Genomic DNA, 10,619 nt, shown 5'->3' with positions numbered 1-10,619 from the left:
AGCTTGAACAAATTAGAATATTTGTTCAGTGTGGGCGGGGGGTTTATCAAAGCAATTACCAGCACATGAATCACACTCACTTTATCATTGAACATGTCTAAATCCCAAGGCAAGAAGACCAGCAAATCAAAGGATACCCTTAAAAGTTGTATTGAAAGAAATAGGTTGACAAACAAGTCTGCTCTAGTCTGAAGACTGCAGACATTACTACACATCTAAAGTGAAAAAAGACAAACGAGCTCAGACTAGACAGCCGTTCTAACCACTTTATTCATGGCAATAAAAAAAAATACATATATTTTTTTTCATAGAAATCGAAAGTGACAGTAATCGTAGAGTACAACATAGCACATACTATTTAGCAAAAAATTACAGGATATTACCCCTTGGAGTCATTTATGGCACAGGTTATACACTTTTTACATTTAGATTGGTTTTCCTTTTGCATTGAAATATTTACAGTCCACTCACTTTTGGGCAGAGGCAAAAATATTGCGTTAAGGCACTGAAGGAATGTTAGTCTGTTTCCATTATTTCTGTTTTTTCCCCAATAAATTATCTTTAACAAGACTGGTAACGTTTTAAAATAAGAGGATCAATTACTTTACATTTGCTTGCAGGCACGTCTGTAGCTAAAGTGTGCAGTATACTTGGAAGATATGAGCAAGAGTAAAGTGACAGCTACAGGTTTCCCTTAAACACAACAGCTAATGATTCAGAATACATTTAACTAATTCACACAGGGAATAAACGCTTTGCCTTATCAAGCTACAGGGTGGCATATGCAAATAAGCTGCAAATCATGCAAATGAAGCAAACGCCAGTGTGTATCTTAATATGGCAACCAGGGAAGTGACATCACGGCATAATTTTTACAGTGGAGTGAGTAGGTCACATGACTTCATATCCACTGCGAATTCCCTTCATTAGACAGCAGGCAAAGACAATTCCCAAGACCTGAAAGAAGAAGAAGAGTCGAAAGGGTTGACGCAATACTAATAAAAAACAGAGCACTGGCGGACACATTAATGTGACACATTTTTGCCATAACATTGGAACGCTTTAAAAAAAAAAAAAAAAAAAAAAAAAAGCCAATTTTATACATCCGTTCCTTCTACAGGACAGATCATGGGGTAAGGGACAGTCTCTTTGCTGGGAGCCCCACCAATCTCCTAGGGCAGCTGTAAAAATTCAGCTTGTCCATGCCATCCATAGTGCAGGGATACACCATGTGCACAATGTGCACAATGTTAGTATGGAGAGCTGCAGCAGACATGGCTCTCGGATTGTGCCAATGAGAGTGAGGAGTATACAAACCCTTAAAACGAAAATAAGTACTCACCTCAAAGAAGGCAATACCCAAGGCAACTCCAGCTACAATGCCTATGTTTTTTCTAAGCAAGGTTTCTATTTTGGGCACACAACCCTGTGTAAGGAAAAGTAAGGCATAAGTACATAGATTGAGTAAAGAAGCAGTTTACGACATATATGAGAAAAATTGTATCCTTATTTGAATGTATGTCCTACATATGTTTATATTAGGTGTCAAAGTTTAAGGATTGAGAAGGGTTTTTCTGCAGTTTTGTTTGTCCATATAAAATCTAAAGCCTTAGGCTATGTTAACACACAGAGTTTTCAGCAAATTTTCGGGGCGTACACTTCTCGAAAAAAAAAACCCGGAAGCTGAACTCCGCCAAACATCTGCCCATGGATTTCGATGGGAAAAACGGCGTTTCGTTCAGACTGGGAGGTTTTAAGTGGCCGTTTGAAAAAACCGGCACGTAAAAAGGGCATGTCACTTCTTGAGCAGCTTTTCATTGTGTTAATAGAAAAACAGCTACAAAAAACATTTGATGCTTTAAAAAAAAAACGGCTGAAAACCAGAGGTGGTTTTCCCTTGAACACAACTCCGTATTTTACAGCCGTTTTTACTTTAAGGCAATGTTCACACGCTAAAGCTAAATTAACTTTACCATTATTGTAAATAGGTGGAGAATATTTCAGATTGTTTAACATATTGTGTCTGTATTAGGCGATCATAAAATATTAGACGCTCAAACAGGAAGGTATTATATTCTGTCCCACTTTAACAAAAAAAAATCCATTAACAACCAGTCTACTTGCTGCTTTAGGCCTTATTCACATGAACGTGTTATACGTCCGTGCTACGCGTGTCGCACGGACCTATGTGAATGAATGGGGCCGTTCAGACTGTTAGTGAATTTCACGCAGCGTATGGCCGCTGCATGAAACTCATGACGTTCTATATTTGCCATTGTTTCGCGCTGCACGCACCCATTGAAGTCAATGGGTGCATGCAAATCGCTCGGCAAACGGAAGCACTTACGGCTGCCGTGCGTGATTCGCGCAACATTGAAATAAATAAAATGAAAACAAAAAGTTTGCAAACATAAAAACAGAGTGTCATAATGATGCCAGCTGCGCGAAAATCACACAGCCACGCATCATATGCTGACACAAGGACCTTTTGCGCACGCAAAACGCAGCGGTTTTTGTGCGCGCAAAACAGACACGTCCGTGTGAATAAGGCCTTCGTTTTACAAGAAGTCTCTTGAAAGAGAGCAGAAATCTGACAGGTTGCTATGGGCAGCTTCTCCACTTAGGTTTTGGATCCATCTTTTTCCAGATTTTGGACCTGTAACTTCAGGAGGCAAAGTCATAATTCTGCTGATTTTTTTCCCCCTCTAGTACTGCAGGAAGATAAATATTGCTTCCGAGACGTGCCACAATCAATCTTACACTAAAACATACTCTGATCAATCCATACTTACCACAGTGTAAATTCCGGAAAGGTTCTTGCCACAGTCTACAGCAAACTCCTTGCAGCAAGAATCAGGTACTTGCTGTTTGTTTTTAAAAGGGTCATAGTTCTGCCAGTCGGTAAAGTTATTGATACCGCAGCACTGGAACTAGAAGGGGGGGGGGGGGATAAAATAAAAAAAATTAGCACACATACCTTTTGGTGAATAGGCAATCACATTTGTCCTACGTTTATAGTGTATGTCGAGAGAGATCCCGATGGAGCCCTATGGACACGATCATCATGTACATCAGCCTGACAGAGCAAAATAATGTTTTGGTCTCGGTTGGGCTGGTATACATTTTTTTTCCAAAGGACGGAATAGTGTAGTAGACTACATTATTCCATCCTGTGGGATCCCACAAGGTCGGAATCCTGAGCAAGAGGTCACTGTATCGGGCTGGCTGCTTTGCAGTAATGGAAGTGAATGTGGCAGTGTTGCAATGACAGTTGCAAGAAATCCAGCAGGTTTGAATAAACTTACCTCTTTCTGAAGGTCATCAATTCCTTTCTTTGCGTCTGCAGTTGTGTTGTACTTGCTCAAACCATCCTTGATGGTGTCTGTAAACGCATCCTTTAACTAAAATGTAACAACAAAAACGGTCAAAAAATATTTTACTTAGTCCCTTAGAAGACAACCTACCAACTAGATTGCGTTACTTGCGCTCTTCTGTAAAGACTTCTATGTGTAAGTAGACTGCAGAGGTATTAGGCTCCTGGGCCCTGAAACAATCTGTACCAACTCTCCCTGACCCCCTTCCAAATCCATGCCAATCATAAAACAGCAGTTCACATGGGACAGAGGGTCTTTGGGACTCCTAAGGCACAAGGAACTTTGCAACAACTATCTCCAGCTGTCGTTCTATGCCAACCTGCCACGATTAAACATAAACTAGAACTACAATGTCTTGTAATGAAAGGTGGACAATTTACTGTAGACCTTAGGAGCCCCTGACTACTCCAGTAGCTTATTTGCTTTATGGATAGTCCGGTAATAAGAACTTATAGACATCAATAGAAGACAGCCCAAAAAATTAGTTGACAGCAGAAAAATTCTAGGCCATCTAGCTACTAGGATTTGTCCGTCATGTACCACCTCGAATAGAACACCATGGCTTTCCAATAGGTCATGCCCTATTGGGTAAGGGTCACACTCTGGGAGAACTGTGGAATTTTGGAAGGGGGAGTAGCATGTTTGGCCCTGACGAGATACTTTAAAAAACAAACACAAAAACCACAGAACAGGCTTACCTGATCCCTGTAAACATATCCAGCAATTGCAGCTGCTATTTCAACCAGGAATATCAAAACCAGGAAAACTGCAAACTGGTCACAGGAAAATGGACATAGAAAACAAAAAGATGGTATTAAAACCAATACAGGTTTATTATTAACAGTTTTTCCATACTATTATCAGTTAAACAGGAAAAGTGGCCTCACAGTGGTGACCATGCAGTAGTTTTCTTTTACGGCTCCGCAGCAACCAAAGAAGGAGATGAAGAAAATGATGACCCCAACTACGATAATGACAATAGGGGCGCCAAACGAGGAGGCATCTTTAAATACTTGTGGGTTGTGCATTTGGACCAATACATAGATTCCTAGTCCTATGAGAGCACAACCACAAATCTGTAGAGAAAAAAAAAAAAAATGAATGCAGGAGAAGTACACATTAACGGTGCATAGTTCAGTTACTAATCACGACACCATGCATCATTGCAAACACAAAAACTATTTGCTCCATTAGATGGAGTCACAACTTTTTTTTTTTTTATAAACAGACTTAGTCCTTTCAAAGTCTTAGGTAGTAGTTGTTATTCACTCGGACTGGAGTATGGTTCAGTTTTGTTTGCCTGTGTAATGCTAGGAAAAACGATTGAGCAGTGCAGAGACACTTAAACCTCTTAAAAGAGACACAAATCCCCAAGTCTAAAGGCAGTCAATTGTAGAGAGGTTATCCCCAAAAAGGTAATATATCTCTATATTTAATTAAAGCAGAAGAAATTGCCAAAAAAAAAAAAAAAAAAAAGGGGCGGCAACCCATGACTTCTATGGGAGAGTTTTCTAGGCATGCTCTGTGACCTGTGCAGGAAGAGATAGGAGGGTAGTTGTGTCCATCTAGTGTCAATGGTGGACCCTGTTATCTATAGAGGAATTACCGGTCATCTTAATCCTGCCTGTGATAACGATGACTGCTGAGAAGTGATCTCTACAGAACAGGAAGGGTCAGATTATTGTAAGGCTTAACCCCCTTAGTGACCACCAATACGCCTTTTTACGTTGGTCACTAATGGGCCTTAGACTAGGCTCACGTGAAAAGGTGTAAGCCTAGCCCAGGTCCTGCACGGGTCTCCCGTGCAGGCTGGAGCCGGGGCTCAGCAGTCTGATGACAGCTGAGCTCCCGCTCCAATGCCCGCGATCGAAGTTTACTTCGATCGCGGCCGTTTAACCCGTTAAATGCCGCAGTCAATAGCGACCGCGGCATTTAACTTGGTTTACAGAGGGAGTGAGCTCCCTCTGTCACCCATCGGCAGCCCGCAAATGCAATCGCAGGTCTCCAATGGGGTGTCATGGCAGCCGGGGGCTTGATAAAAGCCCCCAGGTCTGCCCTGGACATATGCCTGTTAGGACGTGCCTCCGGCGCGTCCTAACAGATTGCCTGTCAGATTTATACTGACAGGCAATAATGCTTTGGTATACGAAGTATACCAGAGCATTATAGCCGCGATCTGACGATCGCACAGTAAAGTCCCCTAGTGGGACTAGTGAAATAAATAAATGTGAAATAAAAGATTAATAATAAGTTACAGTAAAAAAAAAAATAGCCATTTTTTTCCATAAAAAGTGGATTTAGCAAAAGTGTAAAAAATAAATAAAAGTACACATATATGGTATCGCCGCAACCGTAATGACTCCATTAATAAAAGTTAATATGTCATTTAAACCGCAAGGTGAACACCGTAAAAAAAACCGCAAAAAACAATGGCGAAATTGCAATTTTTTTCCATTGCCCCCAAAAAAGTAATAAAAAAAAATCAATAAGTCCCATGTACCCCAAAACAGTACCAATCAAAACTACGTCTCGTCCCGCAGAAAACAAGCCCAAAAAAATCACTACATTGATGGGAAAAAAAAAAAAAAAAAAAAAGTTACGGCTCTTGGAAAGCAACGATGCAAAAACAAAATAATTTTAGTTCAAGTGTTTTTATTGTGCAAAAGTCGTAAAACAAAAAACCTCTACATATGTGGTATCGCCGTAATCGTACCGACCCATTGAATAAGGGCAACATGTTATTTACGTTGCATAGTGAACGGCGTCAATTTAAAAACGCATAGAACAATGGCGGAATTTCAGTTTTGTTTTTTTTTATAATCCCCCCAAAAAAAAGTTAATAAAAAAAAAAATATGTACCCGAAAATGTGCTATTAAAAAGTACAACTAATCCCGCAAAAAACAAGTCCTCATACAGCTATGTAGACGAAAAAATAAAAAAGTTATAACTCTTTGAATGAGACTATAGAAAAACAAATAAAATGGCTTGGTCATTAGGGCCTAAAATGGGCTGGTCACTAAGGGGTTAAAGAAGCTCTGTCACCAGATTATAAATGCACTTACATAATGTGATAGGAGCTGTAATGAAGATCACAGCAGTGGTTTTTATTTAGAAAAACGATGAGTAATGACCTATTTGAGGGTTATGCTAATGACTTTAAGACAGCCTTGGCGTATTTTTACTTTTTGAACAAGTGGGCGTTGTAAACATAAGTGTATGATGCTGACCAATCGGCGTCATACACTTCTCTCCATTCATGTACTCGCACATGGAGTGATCTCACGCATTAACGTTACTGAAGTGTCTTGAGTGAATAGACATAGCTTCCAGCCAGGATGCGATGTTTATTCACAATCTCGACACGTCGGTAACGTTTGTGTGGGACTTAATGACCGCAAGCGTGATCTCGCTGTAAATGACACAGCACATAGATCACGCTGTGCTAAGTCTCACACAAGCTTTACCGAAGTGTCTGGATTGTGAATAGACCTCGCTGGCTGGAAGAGATGTCTATTCACTCTCAAGACACTTCAGTAATGTTAATGTGTGGGTAAGTAACCGCAAGTGTGATCTCGTGAGATCACTGTGTGTGAGTACATGAATGGAGAGAAGTGTGACGCTGATTGGTCAGCGTCACACTACTTTACAACACCCACTTGGTCAAAAAGTAAAAATACACCCAGCTGTCTATGAAAGTCATTAGCATGAATCTCAAATAGGTCATAACGGTCAAAATTGATAGTTTATCTAAATAAAAACCACTGCTGTGATCTACATTATGGTGCCGATTAAATTATGTAAGAGATAGGGCACTTATAATGTGGTGAGAGCCTCTTTAATGAGGGTTTTACACTGGGCAATTATCGGGCAAACGATCGTTCATAGAACGAGAGTTGCCTATAACTGCCCTGTGTAAAGAGGGCAGCGATCAGCAGATGAACGAGCAAACACTCAATCTGATGGTTGTATCGCTTTAAAAAAAGTCAAATATTATTCGTTGTCGGCAGCACGTGTGTGTAAAAAGGGTGACAGGCTGCCGACAGGATAATAATGTATGGGGATGAGTGATCAAAGCAACGAGTGCTCGTCCACATACATATCTCCGTGTGACAGGAGCAAATTACAGCCGATCAACGAGACCGCTCGTTGATCGGCGCTCGCTGCACCGGCCAAAATCAGCCAGTGTAATAGTGGCCAAAGGGAAAACTGCAAGATTTTAGGATTTTTTTAATATAAAAATAGTGACATGTAAAAATACCTAAAAATATGTTTAAATATAAAACAAAAACAACAACTATCAACCAAGTAATAAATGGGCTTGTTGAGTTTGGCAGAGCGGGATCAAATCTTCACCACCAAGTCCAAAGCAGTGGACGCCCCCTTAAGACATCCATATGTTAAGACATATGGAGGCTGGTTGTTCAGATGATTTTCTGACCATTGGAAAAAAAACAAAAAAACACACACAACTTGAAAAGGTGGACACGCACGCAGAAACGGTTTCCAACAGATCCATGAGAACAGACAATTCACGGAAGTGATGCATTTTCTTATGATCTACTCAACCAAAAGAGAATAGGGCTGCCGATTGCTGTTTTTGCAAGAAAAAGTAGGGAAATACAAGAAAGCTAGAATGCCAGACAGATACTTGCCTTTAACTGTGGAAGAATTCTACAATGTGCCTCTTCTTGTATAACAGAGCAATAGAAGGATGTGAACGGTGAAGAAAATGTGAAAGATGGAGAATAGATTTACTGCCTGAAAAGACTAAAAAGGCACCCATAGACCTTAGAGGATAAGCAGCCGAACCAGACTATTTTGGAAGGACGAGACCACCAGAGAAAGAGAGAATCTCCCGACAGTAGATGCCAAGGGGGAGAAATTTAAAAAAAAAAAAAAAAAAAAAGGGGGGAAAGGATCAGGCATGTTGTCTGGCAATAGCTTAAAGAGGCTCTGTCACCACATTATAAGTGCCCTATCTCCTACATAAGGAGATCGGCACTATAATGCAGATGACACCAGTGTTTTTAACGTTATATTTAGACAACTGGGCGTGTTTACTTTTTTACCAAGTGGGCGTTGTAAAGAGAAGTGTATGAGGCTGACCAATCAGCGTCATACACTTCTCTCCATTCATGTATTCAGCGCATAGTGATCTTGCTAGATCATGATGTGCGGTCACTTACTCACACATTAACTTTACTGTAGTGCCTTGAGAGTTAATAGACATCGCTTCCAGCCAAGATGTCTATTCACAATCCCAACACTTCAGCAACGTTTGTATGGGACTTACAGCACAGCAAGCAAGATCACGCTGATTTACAGCGAGATTACGCTTGAAGTGCTGCAAGTCCCACACCAACGTTAGCGAAGTGTCAGGATTGTGAATATAGACATCCCGTCCTGGCTGGGGGCAAGGTCTATTCACGGTCAAGACACTTCAGTAACGTTAATGTGCGAGTATGTGACAGCACATAGTGAACAAAGCAGGATCACCATGTGCTGAGTACATGAATGGAGAGCAGTGTATGACGCTGATTGGTCAGAGTCATACACTTCTCTCCACAACGCCCACTTGGTCAAAAGTAAAAACACACCCAGTTGGGCATTAAAGGTGGTCATTAGCATAAATCTAAAATAGGTCATAACTTGGTGAAAAGATTGTTTTTTCTAAATAAAAAAAACAAAACACTGCGGTTACCTACATTACAGCGCAGATCACATTATGTAGAAGATAGGCCACTTATAATGTGGTGACAGAGCCTCTAATCCCCTCTCCCAATTCAAATACACATGCATGCCTGGCCGAGTTGGGAGGAATAGCTTTAGGAGGAACAAACCATCTCAAGTGTATGGGCATCTTAGAGGCACCATGACACATGTCTACAAGTGTAGAAGTGTAACACCCAAAGATCTGCAATCAGGACTATTTACCTAGTGCCTTATCTATAATAAAGGTTAATGTTACTAGATGATAGGCACACGCCTTTACCAATCACCCACCAAGGGCACACAGGACTTGCTCATAGTCTCAGGCCAAATATTATGATAGGAGTCAAGCACTAATGTCCTCTGCTCATAGAAGGATTCTCTCTCATATTGGTGAAAGTTCCCAGCTATCACGTACGTAAAAATATTTGGATGTTCTCAGCGGGGATAATGGGGCAGACTTTTTCCTAGACTTCCTGATTGTTTGTCTTTGCCCATTCTCCAATCTGAAATAGAAGCTAAGTTTTAATTCCCTTAAAACGTCAAAGGCAGGCTTCGTTCACATCTGCACTAGGGCTCCGTTCTGTCTGAGCTTTCCGTCAGAACGGAGCCCTAACAGACAAACGGAAACCACAAGTTTCGGATTCCATCACCAAATCAATGGTGATAGAATTGGAAACCTGTGGTTTCAGTTTGTGTCCGTCAGGGCTCCATTCTAACAGAAAGCTCAGAAAGAACGGAGCCCTAGTGCAGATGTAAACGAAGCCTAAGAGGACGTTTATTTATTTTTATTTCAACCCAAGAGTCTAAGTTTGGTATAAACCAGTCATAGAAGAAATTCAAAAATGACAAGTTGCAGGACATTATAGTGGACGCCTTCAGGCTAGATTCACATGTATTTTCAGAAAAAACACGGCAAAATCCACAGCGGACACGGATTTCTGCTACCGTTAACCCGTATTGTAATTCAATGGAGCTGATCCGAAACGTTAAAATCCACAGAGCGTTCAATGTGCACAGATATTTCCCGCTGCATGTGACTGGGGTATAAAATACACCATTCACATGAATTGCCAGTGAGAATGAGAGTGGATACTGTCAGAATTTATGCCAGAATCCTTGCCTAAATCCTGATAGAATATACTGAACATGGAGACATTATGTCGTCATTATGGAGGCAGTTGACAGACATCCGTTCAACATACAAGCTGCAGGCAACAATAAAAAAAATAAGATTCATTTTACAGATAGTCACTACTGTGCGGGTGGAGTAATGGAAGATGATCTAATATATCTGGTCCTTCAACACTAATAATTTATATTCCAAGAAGTTCTCGCTGACAAAGCCAGCAGTGCACTAAAATAAACCACATAACTAGGAGCTCATCCGCGGCAAGGAACAGCCGTGAGATCATATGCTTTTATAACTACAGTCAAAGGCCCTAAAATGAGACTTTCAAAACTTTAAGTCAGGTTCAGAATGTTCCAAATGCTTGCAACTCCATAGAGCATACAATATGGCTGGAGGACAATTT

General features: G+C 40.7%; 1 protein-coding gene across 1 annotated transcript in view; it reads right to left on the bottom strand.

Moving 5' to 3' along the window:
* Positions 1–252: 252 nt before the first annotated feature.
* The window catches only part of CD63 (CD63 molecule), a 33,857-nt gene continuing 23,490 nt past the window's right edge, over positions 253–10,619 (bottom strand). The window contains exons 3-8 of the mRNA XM_075852159.1: positions 4,262–4,450; positions 4,073–4,147; positions 3,306–3,401; positions 2,793–2,930; positions 1,343–1,426; positions 253–957 (exon numbers count right to left, since the gene is read on the bottom strand). Of these exons, the coding sequence (XP_075708274.1) occupies positions 892–957; positions 1,343–1,426; positions 2,793–2,930; positions 3,306–3,401; positions 4,073–4,147; positions 4,262–4,450 (648 nt within the window). The 3' untranslated portion in view covers positions 253–891. The remainder of the gene's footprint in view (positions 958–1,342; positions 1,427–2,792; positions 2,931–3,305; positions 3,402–4,072; positions 4,148–4,261; positions 4,451–10,619) is intronic.

The sequence above is a fragment of the Rhinoderma darwinii genome, chromosome 2 (genome assembly GCF_050947455.1).
Source record: "Rhinoderma darwinii isolate aRhiDar2 chromosome 2, aRhiDar2.hap1, whole genome shotgun sequence".
Classification (NCBI taxonomy): domain Eukaryota; kingdom Metazoa; phylum Chordata; class Amphibia; order Anura; family Rhinodermatidae; genus Rhinoderma; species Rhinoderma darwinii.
Note: the sequence above shows the minus strand (reverse complement) of the source record. Positions and strands in the feature narration are given on the sequence as shown.